At 38.1% G+C, this 19,466-nt stretch overlaps 2 protein-coding genes across 9 annotated transcripts in view; one reads left to right on the plus strand and one right to left on the minus strand.

Annotated features, from left to right (window-relative positions):
• slc4a5b (solute carrier family 4 member 5b) overlaps positions 1-6,853 on the minus strand; it is a 69,626-nt gene extending 62,773 nt beyond the window's left edge. For all 7 annotated transcript variants that reach the window (XR_012591706.1, XR_012591707.1, XR_012591708.1 and 4 more), the window contains exon 1: positions 6,717-6,853. The gene's annotated coding sequence lies outside the window, so the exon portion shown is untranslated. The remainder of the gene's footprint in view (positions 1-6,716) is intronic.
• Positions 3,308-16,106, plus strand: tacr1b (tachykinin receptor 1b). 2 transcript variants are annotated; one of them, XR_012591711.1, is made up of 8 exons: positions 3,308-3,705; positions 5,057-5,232; positions 6,748-6,942; positions 9,885-10,035; positions 10,235-10,431; positions 10,548-10,644; positions 12,201-14,734; positions 16,053-16,106. XR_012591711.1 is itself a non-coding variant. In XM_074618445.1 (7 exons), exons 1-7 carry the CDS (start codon positions 3,487-3,489, stop codon positions 12,396-12,398), a joined length of 1,233 nt encoding a protein of 410 aa, XP_074474546.1. In that variant the 5' UTR covers positions 3,308-3,486; the 3' UTR covers positions 12,399-16,106. The 2 variants fall into 2 exon arrangements, 1 of the variants encoding a protein (XP_074474546.1); XM_074618445.1 differs by having other exon boundaries at positions 12,201-16,106.
• Positions 16,107-19,466: the final 3,360 nt, after the last annotated feature.

Consider the following 19,466-nt stretch of genomic DNA (forward strand, 5'->3'; position numbering starts at 1 on the left):
CCAGCTCGTCCTGGAAAAGGATGATCTGATCACCGGATTGACGGCTCTGGAAGTCCAGACTCTGGAGACCTTTCTCTCCTCATTGTTCTCCCCATCCTCCTTCTGACCATCCCACCCCTTCACCCCCTACACCCCCTCTTGCAAAGATATATAAATAAAAATAACAAAAGAATATATTTTCTATCATCGGACAATTTGTCTTTTTAAAAGTGACAATCCTGAAGATGTCAGTCCTGGTTGATTGAGTGAAAACAGGTGAATGGTGTTCAGAGTTCAGCAGTCGGGAGTCTTTGTTGATTCATGAGCTTCAACTTTTCACAGTTGTGTGCATAGTTTCATTTTTAGTGTTCATACAGTGGAGAAAAACTGTAATACAAACATTATATCCACCACAGATACCCAGTTAGTTACTATTATATATAACTAACCAGACTATATCATAGTATAGAATGCAATAACAAAAATAAAGTTATAGTTTACGTCATTAAAAGGTCATAAAAAGTCATAATATATAGTATGTCACAAAAAATATAAAAATGTCATAGTATGTGTTGAGTCTGGATATCTCAAGCCTTGGGCCTGGAATGGCTGAGACCCCAGTTCAGTGTTCTTCAATGTTCAATATTAATGGTGTCAGAAAGTCAACACAGGATACGAGTTCGTTCTCGAATCGTCTCTTCACATGTTCAGAGGAAGTCACGGTATTAATTTCTGCTGCGCTGCTTAATGAATCAACTCATTTACATATCAGATAGATAACACATCACCTCCTTGTTTGAAGAGTCTTCTGCAGGATAATCTGACAACCACACAGTGTTCATATCTGATGTAATATGTGGAGCGAGGATCGAGACCTTCAGGGCAAAGGAGGCTGATTTAACACACTGATGATGAAAGTGTGCTATGATAATAATAATATTTGTTCCAACAGAATCTGAAGACTATTTTAAAGTTTTTTTAATCAAAGCTGGATAAATAACTTCAACATTAAAGGAACAGTGTGTAATATTTCAGCAGATCTATTATCAGAAAGGGAAAAAATGTGGCATTGAATCGTATGTTCAGGGATGCATGAAGCTGGGAGGACGAGGACAATATCAAGAGATGAAGGTTGTGGTAGCCTCGTAGTACCGGCGAGGAGTTCAATCTACTTTCACCCCCGCCACCGTCTGACTAAAGTAGAGTTATTATGGTACGGATGACCTCTGAGCGAGGCCAACGGCGTTACCACAGTTTTGCAATCGGCGACTCACACATTCGAACATGAGCGGAGGGGTACCCAGTTGGTTGCAATCTACAACAACACCACTAGATGTCGCCAAATCCTACATAATTCTAAATAAATGAAAAAATAAATAAATGACTCAAAAAATAAATAAATATGTCATTCAATGTATATATAGTTTAGTTTAATTGTATTTATTTATTTACTTCATTATATTTTCATTGTAAATATAAATCCTTTTAACTTCATGTTTAATAATTTCTATATTATCATTATTTTATACACTGCCATATGTTCTGTGTTGTATGTACAATGTGTTAAATGTATAAAATGAATAAATATATGTTTAAAAAAATAATAAATGTTATAGTTGTATTGTTGTTATTGTCTATCAGTACTCTGGTAAATGATGCTGTTTAAGGATGTTTATTTATTAAATAAAAGACGTATTGGTGGCATTGTTGCAACAGAAGTTTACGAAAACTGCTATTTCTGTGTGATATATCATTTCTATCGGAGCCATCTTTTGTTCTGAAATGTCTTCCGTGTCCCTCCAGTGATTCCCTTCTCTCGGTCTGTGAGGTTTAAGTGAAAGCCCCCCCACTGGGTCGACGTGTTCTCGTTACCCAGTTCTCACTTTTTAATTTGAGTTTCTGATGTGAAAGCAGGTGTTGATGCAGATGAACAGATGAACACCAGAAAGCTCCCCGTCGTTCTCTGTTCGTTGTCACATCTTTTCCTCGTCACTAGTTCAGGCGGGAGCTCTCTCTACCTGCTCGCTGCTGTCGGAGACTGCTGCAGCAGCTGTGAGGGACGCAGGTGATAAATGAGATTGAATTCTTGTTGTGTGTGTTTCTTCCTCCAGTGGATTCTAATAACTCCGATCTGATGCGACACACAGACGGCGAGCTGGAGAGATAAATACATTGGAGTGTAGTGTCTCACGTCTGGTTTTCTATTACTTTGGTGCAGCTGACACGCAATCTAGTGACCTTATGACCTTTAGACATTCAGCCATTAACTCACAGATAGAGATGCACGTTAACAAGTTTAAACGGACATTAAATGTTGAAGCATGAAATCAATAAACACGAGACCACGAGCCAATTTCCAAACCAACATCATGATGGTGGTTGAAAATGTGTGTAGAACTTTTTATGTATTTGTTGCCTTCTGGATTACTTTAAGACAATATAAATTATTAGACGGGAATGAAGATACTAACGACTCACGTGACTAACGACTCACGGCACTGACGATACTAACGACTTACGTGACTAACGACACTAATGATACTAACCACTAATGTGATTCACGGCACTGACGATACTAACGACTCACGTGAGTACCGACATGACTCACGTGACTACCGATACTAACGACTCACGTGACTATCGGCTCACGGCACCGACGATACTAACGACTCACGTGGTTGACTTTTTATCTATCATCTATCTATTTGGGTCCCAGGTCAAGGGACCCCTTTGAAAATGGCCGTGACAGTTTTTCCTCGCCAACATTTAGCGTAAGTTTGGAGCGTTATTTAACCTCCTCTGCGACAAGCTATAGGTTGGTGACGATGGATTCTTTAGGTTTTCTAGTTTCATATGATGCCAGGATCTTAACTCTAGCTAAAAATTGCACAAATCTCCACAAATGAACACCACTTTATGTTATATATATATATATATATATATATATATATATATATATATATATATATATATATACTGTATATATATATACAGTATATATATATATATATTTTTGTATCTATCTATCCATCCATCAATAAAAATATATCAATATTATAAATAAATGTCATATTCATACAGTTACAGTTGTTTTATCTTGTCAATCATAGTATCACCACCTGTTGCGGTATCACATTATATAAACCAATATCATCAGACTGACCAAACTAATCCTGCTGAGACCAGACAAGTTATGATTTCCAATAGCTGATATGAAGACTGATCACTGTGTGTGTGTCTGGATGTGTGTGTTTATGGGGGAGTGAATAGTGGAGGGAGGGTGTGTGGGTGTGTGTAACAGCCTGAATAACGTCAGTGGTTACTGTGGAGCTGCGTGGTGCGTTTTGGTGCGTTTGGTTTGTTGGAGTCCTGCAGGAGCAGCTTCTCGGTGCGTAAAGACGGTTCCACCTCAGAATGATGCATTTTCGCTTTTTCTTTTTTACATTTAGAGAGTTGAACCTGTTCCAGTAACAGGACACTGATCTATTTATAACATCATCCAGGAACATGGATCCACTCTACAACAACACCGACACCGGTTCGTCTAACGCCTCTAACGGAACCACCGGAGACGGATTCAACCAGTTCATCCAGCCGGGCTGGCAGATCTCTCTGTGGGCTGTGATGTACTGCAGCATGGTGCTGGTGTCTGTGGTCGGGAACATGGTGCTCATCTGGATCATCCTGGCGCACAAACGCATGAGGACCGTCACCAACTACTTTCTGGTGAGAGTTTAATGCTTCTCATAAGATTCAGCTTCTACCCAAATGTTCTGTTGGATGATAACACTTTTAAACTCCTCTAAATTATATTTTATTTTATTATTATTTATTTTAATAAATAAAAATAAGAGTACAAATAAAAAAAATAATAATAATAAAATAATAATATAAAACATTTAATTTTATATAAATAAATAAATGATAAAATCTAATATATATTTTATTAATAATAATAATAATAATAATACATATACATATACATATAACAATAAAAAATACCAATAAGTGACGTTAAGATTCAGCTTCAACCTTTTTGTCATCTATCTGCATGAACTCCTGGATCAAAGAATTTTGTGAAATCAAGATGCATCCATATGACTCTATCAACAGGCTACAGAGAGGATGATTCACAGCATCAATCTTTAATTTAAATACTTTTTCTATTTATTTATACACCAAATAAATAAATAAACAAATGCTGTTGACTGACTGACACGTCTCCGCTAATTAAGTGAATTAATGCAAATTATTCCATCTCTCTTCACTCCTACACTAAAAATGTGAGAGCACAGATGATTTATCAAAACATGGAATCACTCAAAAACTGAAGTAGCATGATGTCAAATCACTGAAAAAATACATCTCTAATAATAACAATAATAATAATAAATTATATATAAATATATATATATTTTCTTATTATTTATATTATATTTAGATAAAATAAATAAATACCAATAAGTCAAAGTAATGCAACATCTTGCATATTGACTTAATTTACCTTGAACTCATTGCTCTCTCCATAAAACAATAAACTCATTATCAGTTAGTCTTATGGTGATTTTCATCATAATTTTGTCTATAAAATGTAATAAAATAGTGATAAATATCCACAATCACAATGTTATAAAGCCTAAAGAGATGTCCTGTTATTGCTTGTTTTGTCCAAAACCCAAAGATCTTCAGTTTACTGTAACATAAAACAAAGAAAAGCATCAAATTTATCACATTTGTGAAGCAAATTCTGCCATTTTTGCTTGAATAATTATATAAACAATCAAAATAGATACCGATTATGATTCTTTTGATTGACTGATTGATTCATCTTTCAGGTCTATTTTGAAGTCAGAGAACTATTGACCCTATTGACCTCACGATCTGCCTCAAATGTGCATATTTAGAACGATATTAACTATAATACTACATGTTTTAATTGGGGTTTTGATCACGTCTTTGAACGCCAGAAGGAGAAACTCATGCAGAGAGAAGGTTTTTATCTCCTGGCTGCACTCTTCCATCAGTCCTGGTTGCAGGTTTTAATATAAACTCATTGAACTCTTTCTCTCTCCTGCAGGTGAACCTGGCCTTCGCCGAGTCGGCCATGTCAGCGTTCAACACGGTCATCAACTTTGCCTACGCTGTTCACAACGAGTGGTACTTTGGTTTGGTTTACTGCCGCTTCCACAACTTCTTCCCCATCGCAGCCATATTCGCCAGCATTTACTCCATGACGGCCATCGCTCTGGACAGGTGTGTGTTATATGTCTGCCAGATAAACATGTTAAATCAGCCCAGAGATCTTTGACTCCACCACAGGACTGAGATCAAAATGAGAGTGTGTTCCTTAAGGCTGAGTATACAGAAGATCCACAACACTGGTGCAATATAGAGGAAACGTTATTCAATACAGAGGCTTTCTCACGGTTGCATTGTTCTCTGAGAGGTTATGAACAAGAACAAAGAAAACAAGAGTCTGCAGCCATGCTAGCAGCTCTGTGACGCCTTATAGGCTATAGCATGCTCACAATGACAATACTGAGCATCTCTGTTCCTCTGCAGCTTAAAGCAGTTTTCAAGTGTCTGCTAGTTGATTTTCATACTGTTGGGAAATGAATAGAAACCAACAGCTGCCTGGTATGGAGGACGGAACCTGCCAAAATAAATAAATAAATAAGTAAATAAATAAATAAATGTGTCAAGTCATTCATGTCATATGTCATTAAATGTAGCAAGAATTATATTGAAAATAAATGTAGTCATTAATTAATTGATAAAATGTGACATAAATTGATATTTCTGTTTTAATTTGCTTCTTTATTTATTTTTCCTTGTATTAGTTCCTTTATTTATTTACTCTTCTGTTTAATTTTCCCCTTCATTTTTTTTTTAAATTTTAAAATGTATTTGTTTATTTTTGCATTTATTTTTTATTTACTTTATATTTATTTTTAAATATATTTATCTATTTATGGGAATTAATTCAAAGATAACTTAATAACTATTATTTAATATAAGTTTAGCCATTAATTAATTGATGAAATGTGACTTGAATTGATATTTTTCAGATTTAATTTGATTCTTTATTTATTTACCTTTGTATTAATTCCCTTATTTACGTACTCTTCTGTTTAATCCTTCCTTTTATTTATTTATTTATTTATTTTTCAATTATTTATTTATTTTTTCATTTAATTTATACTTATTTTTAAATGTATGCATTTATCTATGTATTTATGCATTTACTTATTTATGGGAATTATTAAAAAGATAAATAAATAAAGAAGCAAATTAACAAAAATGTACTCTTCTGTTTAACTTTCCCTTTTTATTTGTGTTTATTTTGATTAATCTTTAAATTAATTAATTAATGTATTTTTGCATTTATTTATTAATTTATTTTATAATTTATTTTTAAATGTATTTATTTATTTATTTATGCATGATTTTCCTTTTGCATTTCACCCCTTATTTATTTCCCCAAACTTATTTATTTCTGTATTCTTTTCTTTTTAGATTTCTTTATAGATTTCTTTTTACATTTCTTTATGCATTTCTGTCTTATTATGCAAATTAATTAATTAATTAATTAATTAATATTATATTATAGCCTGGAAAATATCAGGGAATGAATGCTTTAAATGGTTGGCAATAATGTAAAGTATGTGCTTAATAAAACATGCAAAGCCCACTACAATAAATTAAAACAGTTAAGAGAAGTAAATGATGTAACTTACCAGAAAATGTCCCCCCATGTCCACCTGTTAGATACATGGCCATCATCCACCCGCTGCAGCAGAGGCTGACGTCTACGGAGACCCGCGTGGTGATGGCTGTGATCTGGGTTCTGGCTCTGCTGCTCGCCTTCCCTCAGTACTACTTCTCGTCCACGGCGCTGCTGCCCGGACGCACCGTCTGCTACATCGACTGGCCCGAGTACACCACGGTGGACTTCAAGAAGATGTGAGTACCTGAGGGGGGACAAAGCAGAACACGAGGACTCTGTAAACCTCGACCACCAGAGGACACTTTAACCACTTTAACCACTTTAACCACTTTAACCCTCCCGGGGCTGATGATACTAACGACTCATGAAACTAGCGACTCACGGGACTCCTGTGACTCATTGTGATTCACGGGACTAACGACTCACTCTTGCAAAGAAAGCAAATATGTTTATTTCCCCAAAAATACAGTACTATTTCTTTAAAGGGACTATTTGTAACTTTCAGAAAGTCTTGTTAACAGCTTCACCTGTGGCCGTTAAGTCAACTAAAGTCAGCGTCCTGTTGCTGGCGCTTGTGCTCGCTTTAAATAGACATGAAGGAGCATCGCTCAACACAGTGAGGAGACACACGTCAGCTGAAAGCACAATATCACTCTATATTTCAGCTGCTTGGCAGTAATGTTAGCTGACCAGACCAAGGTCTCTCCATGAATCAATGCTGATCCTAGTGTTGGCTTTTCCTGCTTCAGCCTCCAGGGCTTCGGGGCTGAAGCAGGAAGAGAAACGTTATCCCCTCCCAACTGCGCCCGCAGGGAGACACCAGAGTTTTGGTCGGAGACGATAACGTTTCTCTCTGCAGAGCCCCGTCACTTCACAAGACACGGGAAACCTCTGTTGGTCTGGAGGAGCTGCAGCAGTTATTTCTGCACAAACGTCCACTGAACATTCACTAGATATTCTCAGAGCTAAACTAACTCTTCTGCAGTGTGGAGTGAGCGCGCGTTCACATCTAGAGGTGGAGCAAGACAGCGAGAATGCACGCGGTGTGAGTGAAGGCAAGCAGGCAGAGGAGGAGGGACTCCGGCCACACGTGAGCGCGCATGGGATCCCGACCCGGTAGATTTATACGCTTAAAAAGTTACAAACAGTCCCTTTAAAGCTACACACACACACCATTCATTAAAGGGACTCTGGAAGAATCAGAAATTGCTTATTAACAGCGACTGTTGTGGCCGTTAAGTCAACGACAGCAAGCGTCCCACAACACTAGTTTCCACGTCGGACGTCGGTCACATTCCTGTTTTGTCAGATTTTAGCTTCACAAGATATAACTTTGTTTTTTTTGTGCTTCCGTGGAGTTTGTGTTGGAGTCTGAGTCGTGGTGGAAGCTGGTCATTTGTTCGCAAGCGTGCATGATGTCACATCCGTTGGATTTTCCCAGAAACACCGTCTCTCATTCTTCACATTAAAAGCAGTCTACAGGCTGATAGAGGAAACACAGGAAGTCACGGAAGGTCTCATTTTTTAGGTTAAGTTACAACCTGTTCACACGTTGGTAATAAAAAACAATTAAAACACATTTATACGTGTAAAAACGTACATACAGTCCTTTTAATAGGCTGAAGTATTGAGCTGATATGGTGAATTTGATGTAAAACTGGTGCCCGTTTTGAACGTGCACTCAAGCTCCATCAGTATTCAGAATAATAACCCTGAACACTGAAGTGAATAAACTTCAGTTTGAAGGTCTTAGACGGCTCTGTGGGCATATTGATTTCTGTATACTGGCAGCTGGTATATTAAATATATGATGTCCAGTATTATTCCGTGTTTATTACATATCATTTCTATCCCTTGGCTGTAACGCAGCCTGCTGGGTAATGAGGATTGATCCCGTGTCATCTCTGATGCTTCAGGGATGCAGCAGCCTGGATGAACCGGTGCAATAATCAATCTCTAGACGGATTAATTTAATATATGAAAAATAGACCCTGCAGCTGAAATGATTCCCGTTCAGGTGATGAATCCGTCTGTGAAATAATCTGTGGAGCTAAAAGAGGAAAAGACCTTCTCAACCTTTCTGCAAATTAAAATATCTTTAATTTAGCGGTCAGGATTTCTTTGAGCCGGGCTCTTTGCAGAAATCACTTCCATATGTTGGTGTGTGTGTATTAATGAATGTAAACATGTAGTCCATAATCTGACTGAAGACAGTCCCTTACACGCATCAGACATATCTCAGTCACCTGCCGCCTGAATTTAGTGTTTTCCTTCACATAAATAAAGACATTTCCACCATAAATTGGTGAATAAATAAATAAATGACTAGATAAATAAATAATTATGTCATTAAATGTAGCAAAAATAATATTAAAAATAAATGTAGCCATAAATTAATTGATAAAATGTGACATAAATTGATATTTCTGTTTTAATTTGCTTCTTTATTTTTTTAATTTATTTTATATTTATTTTTAAATGTATGTTTATATTTATGTATATATGCATTTATTTATCTATTTATGGGAATTAATACAAAGAAACATAAATAAAGAAGCAAATTAAAACAGAAATATAAATCTATGTCACATTTTATCATTAATTAATGGCTAAATTTATTTTTAACATTATTTATTTAGTTATCTTTGTATTAATTCCCATAAATAAAAAACAATAAACACATTTCAAAATAAATATGAAGTAAAAATAAAAATGAATGCAAAAATAAATAAATGCATTTTAAAATTAATAAAAATAAATAAATAAAAGGGAAAGAAGAGTAAATAAATAAAGGAATTAATACAAAGATACATAAATAAAGAAGCAAATTAAAACAGATATATCAATTTATGTCACATTTTATCAATTCATTAATTGCTACATTTATTTTTAATATTATGTTTGCTACATTTAATGACATATTCATCACACATTTATTTATTTATTCATTATTTCTTAATTTTGGCAGGTTCCGTCCTCCGTGCTGTCTGATAACAATATCAAACCTTGGTAATAATTATTACTATTAATATTGTCAGACAGAGTGAACCCTGAATATTTAATCCGATGCAAGCTGCAGACACATTCAACTAAACAACGTTAGACACTGAAACAGTGAAACATGCAGCATTACTGACGATATTAATATATTAAATTCCCTCCTCCTCTCATTTCTCAGATACTATGTGTGTGTGACACTGCTGATCTACTTCCTGCCACTTTGCATTATGGGATGTGCGTACACGATCGTGGGCTTCACCCTCTGGGCGAGTGAGATTCCCGGAGACTCCTCCGAACACTACAAACAGCAGCTGATCGCCAAACGCAAGGTGATGCAAACACACGCACACACACACACACACACACACACACACAAACACACACACACACACACACACACCGTACCGTGGCCGTGCAATAGATCACTAAACACGATCATTTAATTTAATGGTTTTTTAATCCGCACATGAAAACAGTGAAGAGATTATTTGAAAGCGGCCGTACTGTGTGTGTGTGTTCCTGTGGCAGGTGGTGAAGATGATGATCGTGGTGGTGTGTACCTTCGCCGTCTGCTGGCTGCCGTATCACATCTACTTCCTACTGCACCAGTTCTTCCCCGACCTGTTCGAGCAGCGCTACATCCAGCAGGTGTACCTGGCCGTCATGTGGCTGGCCATGAGCTCCACCATGTACAACCCCATCATCTACTACTGCCTCAACAGCAGGTACAGTAGGACGCTCCGGTCGGTTCCTCCGTCTGCTCGTGTGGTTCATAATAATCTGTATTTGTGTGTAATCCTGCCTGTTTAATCCAAACCTGTAATGAAATGTGTGTCTCCAGGTTCAGAGCAGGTTTCCAGCAGGTGTTTTGTTGCTGCGGTAACTCCGGCGCCACGGACGAGCTGGAGCTCAAGTCACCGCGCTACCTGCAAACACAGGTGAGCGTAACATGCACAAATAAAGACGCTTTTTTTTGCAATATATTTTTCTGAAAGAGAATTAAAGAGCTTAAACTTTGGATTTGTCTACATGTTGAAGTTGGTGTTCAGGGAGCATCATTAGTAAGAGAGACACCAGAAACACAACATCTATAGCACATGGTCGTAAGTGCATTTAGGCCGTGTCCAACTCCACTTATGCTATTTAAAGGCAGGGTCGACGATGTTCTCCAGTAAACACTATCTGTTCTATTGGTTGAAATGGTCTTTACACCCCGATGAGCTCTGAAAAAGGACCGGAGAGAGCGTCATCTGTAGCTGCTGTAATCCGGTAAAAACGTCTACCAATCACTGCCTCGCAGTCCGCTTGGAAAGAACCAATCAGACGTCTCCCTGCTCGTTCTCTACCCTTGGCGTGCACCAGCCTGAACTCAAAGCGCGTCGCCGCCGCACGTTTCCTGAAGAATGGAAGAGAGAACTCAGCCCTGCAGTAGCACTGCCGCGGTTACTGGTCATGAGGTAGCGTTGTTGAGTTGAGGTCCTCTCTCCGCTCTGTGGCGGTGAAGTAGTTACGATGCGCTTTCCAACATCGTCGAACTTTATGCGGCGCATAATCTGGGCACAAAGTAAGCAGAAGGGGGAAAGGGGTTGTCTTTAGTCTCTTCATTAATCAGAGGTGTGTTTTGGGCGTAACAGGAATCAGACCAATCAGCGCCACGGCAGCTCACGTTTTTGTTCCCGTAGTCCGAAGTACCCAGTCCAAAGACACCAAAGCAGTGAGCTGATGGAGCTCTCTCTCGAGACCTCCGCAGGCGCGTCTACGAGACCAGGCGGCAGGCAGGCTGGCTAGCGAGCGATCCCCTCAGGCATTAGATGGCTGTCGCACCAGTTTGCAAAGTTTCTCAACTCCGAAAATGTTGGAGCAAATGTTCAATTTGATTTTCTTAAAACTGCCAGTTGATTTCACGCCTCAAAAATTCTCAGAAGTGAATTGAATGATGAAATAACCAACACAAATAGTATAAAACTTACCGTTGTTGGTGTGTTTCTCTGCTGCTGTGCTGCTCGGCCCTCGGATGTCTTCGGACCGGGTCGCCTACCTTCGGACTACGGGAACAAAAAGTTAGCATTTAACAGACGCCTGGAACACCTGGAAGGGTTTAGCCAATCAGACGCAGAGTATGCATGTCATGAGGACGCATTTCAGCCTTTTGTACGCCACGCAAACGGTCGCAGTTAGGTTTAGGCAAGAAAACCACTTAGTTAGGGTAAGGGAAAACGTCATGGTTGGGCTTAAAATAAGTACGTAAACTAAGTAAAACAGGTACGAAATACACGTCACAAACGTCAGCACTAACGGGTCACCAGCAGTCTGGATGTCGGGTCTCCTGGTTCAAAGTCTGCTGTTTATTGGTACAGGATACACGTACTTGTTGCACGCTAAACGCCTTACGCATTATCATTTATACGCCTTTCCGTGGGAACGTGCTGATTAAATGACTGATTCTGTCTATCCATGAATAATTCACCTCTAACTGAACCGTCTGTGTTTCCAGGTGAGCATCTACCGAGCCAGTCGGATGGAGACCGTCGTTTCCACCTCCGTCCACCCGGCTGCAGCGGCGGAGCTGAAGAGGGCCGAGCTGCCGTCCTGCAGCCCTCACAGCCAGCCTCACGTGGAGGTCACGTCCAACGGCTCGGGCTCAGTGACGTTTACCAAGAGCCCCGACGGCCCCGACAGCACCTCGCAGTAGAGCCAACGCCACCAGGTGGTCGTTAAAGGAACAAAGTGTGGATGTGTGACGAGCGGCAGCTCAAACCTGCCGTCAGCTGTCTCTGTTCTGAAGACGCAGTGGAGCTCAGACGCTGCCGTACCGGTCCGGTGAACTATTCAGCCGTGATGTTTGGTTCTAACCAGCGAGACGATGGCGTTAATACCACATGGTGGCAGCACAGCGGCAGAGAAAGGAAGTGAAAACTAGTGGCGGAAGTACTCGTTCTTTACTTGAGTATTTACATTTTCTGCTACTTTATACTTCTCAGAGGGGGATATTGTATTTAATCGATTGTCCACATTTAATCATGATTAATCACATATTTTTTATCTGTTCAAAATGAACCTTAAAGGGAGATTTATCAAGTATTTAATCCTCTTATCAACATGGGAGTGAACAAATATGCTGCTTTATGCAAATGTTTGTATATATTTATTATTGTAAATCAATTAACAACACAAATCAATGACAGATATTGTCCAGAAACCCTCACAGGTACTGCATTTAGCATAAAACAATATGCTCCAATCATAACATGGGGTCAAGGGACCCATTTGAAAATGGCCATGAAGTGTTTCCTCGCCAAAATTTTGTGTAAGTTTGGAGCGTTATTTAACCTCCTTCATGACAAGCTAGTCTTGCTAGACGTGGTTGGTACCGATGGATTCATCAGGGTTTTTTTCGATCATTTTTCAGACTTTTTTAGGACCTTTTTCTGACTTTTCTGACTTTTCTTCCGTCTTTCTTCCGCCTTTTTCAGACATATGATACCAGTATCTCGCCGACATTTAGCATAAGTTTGGAGCATTATTTAACCTCTTTTCTAACTAGCTAGTATGACATGGTTGGTACCGATGGATTCATTAGGTTTTCTAGTTTCAGATGATACCATTATCTTTACTCTAGCTTTAAAACTGAGCCACTACAACCTAAAAATCACAAGTTGCATTCAAGCGTTATTATCACATTAACTTTGACATCTTTTACCTTATTGTGGACGTCATGTCTGAAAAGCCGCTTAACGCACAATACGTGTCATTTTTGGCTCATGCACCCCCACCCTCTAGAGGTCCAAAAGCCGTGTTTGTGCTCGCCGTAGTGTCCCACGGAGAGCACAAACACGGCTTTTGGACCTCTAGTCACTTTTCCAATGTTTACTTTATGAGTTTGTGTCTCTAAGCTTTTCAACATGGTTTCATTTGAATGATTGTTCGACGTCCAAAGAGGGGAAATTATCCAATATTTCTCTCCCATTAATCATCTCAGGACCCCTCAGATTTATCTGGTGACCCTTTGGAGGGGCTCGACCCCTAGGTTGGGAAACACTGGACTAAACTAGCTAACTGTATATAAATTAGGGCTGTCAATGTTAGCGTGATAATAACACGTTAACGCAAGCTAGAGTGAAGATACTGGTATCATATGAAACTATAAAACCTGATGAATCCATCGGTACCAACCATGTCATACTAGCTGTTCATGAAGGAGGTTAAATAACGCTCCAAACTTACACTAAATTTTGGTGAGGAAAAACTGGCATGGACATTTTCAAAGGGGTCCCTTGACCTCTGACCTCCAGATCAGTGAATGTAAATGGGTTCTATGGGTACCCACGAGTCTCCCCTTTACAGACATGCCCACTCTGTCATTGTTTTGTGTTGTTAATTGATTTCCCTATAATAAATATATACACACATTTACATAACGCAGCATATTTACCCACTCCCATGTTGATAAGAGGATTAAATACTTGACTAATCTCCCTTTAAGGTTCATTTTGAACAGATAAAAAATGTGCGATTAATCACGATTAACTATATATATTGATTGACAGCTCTAGTTCTGAGTACTTCTTCCACCACTGGTGAACTGTTGGACCCCACAGACGTGATTATACTGATAGAAGCAGCAGAAACGCGCCGGTTCGACCTCACGCCAGTCCGTTTCATCATCCAGCATGTGTGCGGCTCTGACATTTGACCCCCGGCATTCTCGGGCTGGTTTTGGAAAGCGTGACCCTCCGCTTCCCTTGGCAACAGCGGTACGCCAAGTTTGTGACGCTCTGTGTGTGTGCGTGTGTGTGTGTGTGTGTGTGGCACCTGTTGGACGGGATTAGCCCCTTGTTTTCACAATGTGTCGAGCAGAGTTCAGTGTGCAGCAGGCAGGCCACAGGCCAGCCAAATATAGAAGGAGGGACATACAGAGGGACTGATGGTGAAGTCCTAGAGGAAAGAGAACAACATGGGGAGGAGCTTCGCCGCGGCGGCATGCCACCCGTGTGCGAAGGACTAACTGGGAGAAGTGGGACGTCACTGGTGAGGAATGATGCTATTTCAGCCTCGCAGACGACAGCTGCACAAACACAACGTACACATACAGTTCACTGTTTTACCTGTTGACCTGTAACCTGTAACCTGTTTGCATGTGGAGCACACAGAGGACCAAATATTATCACGTCAACAGTTATTGGTTCTGAATTATTACAGGAGGTGACGCAGAAATTACCCGTTATGTGCCGTTATAGTGCTATTGACTTCATGCATTTCAACAACAAAGATGTGCTGTTATTTGGGTGAAACAACCCTTTAAAGGGACTGTTTGTAACTTCTTACTCGTAGAAATCAATTTGTGTCGGTGTCCCATGCACGCTCGCGTGTGGCTACGCCTTTAACAAACCAATTATTAACTTTTAACAACGTGTTACAAATATCTGTCTATGTAATGTTTATAGATGTTTTACAAATAATTTCTTTAAGGTTTACAAATAATATCTCAATCATTAACAAATACTTATATATATATATATATATATATATAGTATATAAAATATTATGTGTGCAACAATAACATAAATTATAGCATTACTAATTATTAATAAACATTAATTATCATTAAGTTGCTTGTGAACAGTAAAATAACTAGTAACCTAGTTTAATTAACTATTAATGTACTATTTAATAAATAATGGTTATTATAAAGTGTTCGTAGGTTATACGTTCTTACACTTTTTTTGGACATTTTTCAGTAATTTTTTGGACATATTTTGGTCATTTTTTGGACTTTTCTTCTGTCTTTATATATATAAAATGTTATGTGTGCAACAATAACATAAATTATAGCATTACTAATTATTAGTAAACATTAATTATCATTAAGTTGCTTGTGAACAGTAAAATAACTATTAACTAAGTTTAATTAACTATCAATTTACTATTTAATAAATGATGTTATTATAGTGTTCGTAGGTTATTCACTTGCAGGGAATTTGTGTTTGGTGCAGACAATAAACATATCAAGAGAAAATGAGACAAAGTCAAGAACGTAAATACAGAATTTGAAATGTACAATAAAAATATGAAGAAATATACTATAAAAAATATGACAAACAAATAACAAATATATAACTGTGAATAGAATGAGAGAGCTGTACAGTTTGGTGTAATATAGTGAAAATAATCTAAATATAAGGAACACTTAAAGTGATATTGATTCTTTCAGGTCATCCCTCTGATATCCTCCATATAATCTGAGCTCTGACGAAGGCTGTTGTTATACTTTAACGAGAGTATTGTGTTTATTAGTTGAGATATTTCCCTCTGTGCTCTCATGATGACCTTTCATTCTTTGTTAAAGACAAACAAGGCTGGAAATAAACACAACGCTGCTGCTGCTGCTGCTCCATCACCACCACACGCCTCCACAGCTCCACCTAGCACTTCAATCTCAAACTGCAAACTGGTTTGATGTTCAGTCTGAGCTCACTGACGATGAAGCAATAAAATATCCCAGAGGTGAAGGGACAATAATACTAATCACAACATCCGGAGCTCATTCTTCCAACAACAGGTCAGCTCTTAAACGCAACACGTCTTCAGGGAAACTGTCCTCCTTTTTCACATTAAAGGTCCCATATCGTGCTCATTTTCAGGTTCATACTTTTATTTTGTGTTTCTACTAGAACATGTTTACATGCTGTAATGTTACAAAAAAACTTTATTTTCCTCATACTGTCTGCTTGAATATACCTGTATTTACCCTCTGTCTGAAACGCTCCGTTTTAGTGCATTTCAACGGAATTGCGTTGCCTGGCAACAGCTTGGGTCCATGTTTACTTCCCGTCAGCTGTTGTCATCAACATACACTGCAACCAGGAATAAACTGGGACACATTTAGAATGTTTACGTTTAAAATCGTGTAATGGTCTAAATATTGTATATTTGTGACATCACAAATGGACAGAAATCCTAACGGCTTGTTTTCAAACGCACAAACTTAATACGGGCTGTGTGTATTTCTCCGTATGTTGAGCACTTCGATACTTTCACAGTATTTATAAAGCACTTAAACCTGCTTTATTATATAAAAGACATGAAAATCTTACTTTTTACAATATGGGACCTTTAAACAACACTTGAAGACGCTTAAAGAGGAATAAGCACATATCAGAGCGGGAAGACAGGAGCCTCTGTTGTTGGTTTATGGTTATGTCTGTATAATTTATGGTGAGGAGTGAAGACCCCCAGAGATTTCTTTATTAAAGCAGCAATAAGGTTGTAAAATGCCCCCCCAACAGAGAAGGTTACGGTTCACACAGATGGGACAGATATCTAACACCAGAGCTGCAAACTACAAGCCCACAAAATGTACCTTAAAGGGAGATTAGTCAAGTATTTAATATTCTTATCAACATGGGAGTGGACAAATATGCTGCTTTATGCAAAATGTATGTATATATTTATTATTGTAAATCAATTAACAACACAAAACAAGATTGGGAGACTCGTGGGTACCCATAGAACCCATTTACATTCACTGATCTGGAGGTCAGAGGTCAAGGGACCCCTTTGAAAATGTCCATGGCAGTTTTTCCTCGCCAAAATTGAGCGTAAGTTTGGAGCGTTATTTAACCTCCTTCATGACCAGCTAGTATGACATGGTTGGTACCAATGAATTCATCAGGGGGTTTTTTTTGGTCATTTTTTGGACTTTTCTTCTGCCTTTTTTCAGACATTCTTCGGATATTTTTCAGTCATTTTTCAGACCTTTTTAGAAAATGTTTTGGACTTTTCCTCTACCGTTCTTCCACCTTTTTTGGACATTTTTCAGTAATTTTTCGAACATTTTTCAGTCATTTTTCAGATATTTTACAGTCATTTTTCAGACCTTTTTAGGACCTTTTTTTCTGATATTTTTTTGACTTTTCTTCTGTCTTTCTTCCACCTTTTTTGGACATTTTTTGGTCATTTTTCGCACTTTTCTTCTGCCTTTTTTCGGATATTCTTCGGTCATTTTTCAGACAATTTTCAGATATTTTACAGTCATTGTTCAGACCTTTTTAGGACCTTTTTTCTCACATTTTTTTTAACTTTTTTCTGTCTTTCTTCCACCTTTTTTTGGACATTTTTCAGTCATTTTTGGGACATTTTTTTGGACTTTTCTTCTGCCTTTTTTTGGACATTCTTCGGTTATTTTTCAGATATTTTACAGTAATTTTTCTGACCTTTTTAGGACCTTTTTTCTGACATTTCTTGGTACCGATGGATTCTTTTATAGGTTTTCTAGTTTCATATGGTAATCATGAATCATTATCCTATGAGTTTAGTGAAGAATAATCTTCTTCTGAACTTATTAACAGTTATTCCCAAGGCTCTCTGAGTCAGTGTTAGAACATTTACTGAAGTAAAGGAGTCCTACTTGCAGGCAGGGGAGATGTCAGAGAGTCCAGAGAGGTGAACATTGTGCAGCTAATCTGTGAAGTCATGCTCTATGGATGTTGCTCCAGTTGGCCCACATTAAGTCTGATTAATTCAGTCCATGTGTTTCACTTTCTTTTTGGCAAGACATTTCTGATTACATCACATTCAGTAATTTGTGTCTAACGTCTGAACAAACTGTACAGATCACATTATATAACGGGGGCGCTCTGGGGACTACGAGCTCCGTCTTTTAGACTCCACGAGCACTTTAATATCCACAGCAGGCTTTCTGAGAAGAGGCATCCACACTGTCTTTATTCTCCCTCATATAGTATTATATATATATATTGTTATCCACACACCTGTGATCACCTGTCTGCTGCCTGTGTTGTTGTGTACGAGCTCACAGATTGAGGTAATCCTCTGATCTGAATGCAGGAGGAATTTGACCTCTTTATCTGCTCTACAGCCTTTATCTTCTTTCCTCTCAGAGGTCAGAGGTCAAAGTCTGGTAAGAAGCTTCCCTGTTGGCTTCTTCTTACATATACGTACATGTATATGTAAGAAGCTTCCCTGTTGGCTTCTTCTTACATATACGTACATGTATATATGTTGCTCGTCTTTCATCTTTCCTTTTAACGCCACTAATTTCTTTCACACATTAACGCAGTTTTAAGGCTAGAGTGAAGATACAGATAAGATAGATATAAGATGAGCATATTGTTTTATGCTAAATGCAGTACCTGTGAGGGTTTCTGGACGATATCTGTCATTGTTTTGTGTTGTTAACTGATTTACAATAATAAATATATACATACATTTACATAAAGCAGCATATTTGTTCACTCCCATGTTGATAAGAGTATTAAATACTTGACAAATCTCCCTTTAAGGCATATTTTTATTATGATGATTATCATATGAAACTATAAAACCTGATGAATCCATCGGTACCAACCATGTCATACTAGCTTGTCGTGAAGGAGGTTAAATAACGCTCCACACTTACACGAAATGTTGGCGAGATACTGGTATTATATGAAAATGATTGAAAAAAGGCGGAAGAAAGACAGAAGAAAAGTCAGAAAAAAGGTTATAAAAAGGTCCGAAAAATGAATGTAAAATATCTGAAAAATGTCTGAAAAATGACCGAAGAATATCAAAAAAAGGCAGAAGAAAAGTCCGAAAAATGACCAAAAAATAACTAAAAAATGTCCAAAAAAGGTGGAAGAAAGACAGAAGAAAAGTCCCCAAAATTTGAGAAAAAAGGTCCGAAACATGACCGTAAAATATCCGAAAAATGTCTGAAAAATGACCAAAGAATATCTGAAAACAAGGCAGAAGAAAAGTC

This window comes from Sebastes fasciatus, chromosome 19, assembly GCF_043250625.1.
Source record: "Sebastes fasciatus isolate fSebFas1 chromosome 19, fSebFas1.pri, whole genome shotgun sequence".
In the NCBI taxonomy this organism is placed as follows: domain Eukaryota; kingdom Metazoa; phylum Chordata; class Actinopteri; order Perciformes; family Sebastidae; genus Sebastes; species Sebastes fasciatus.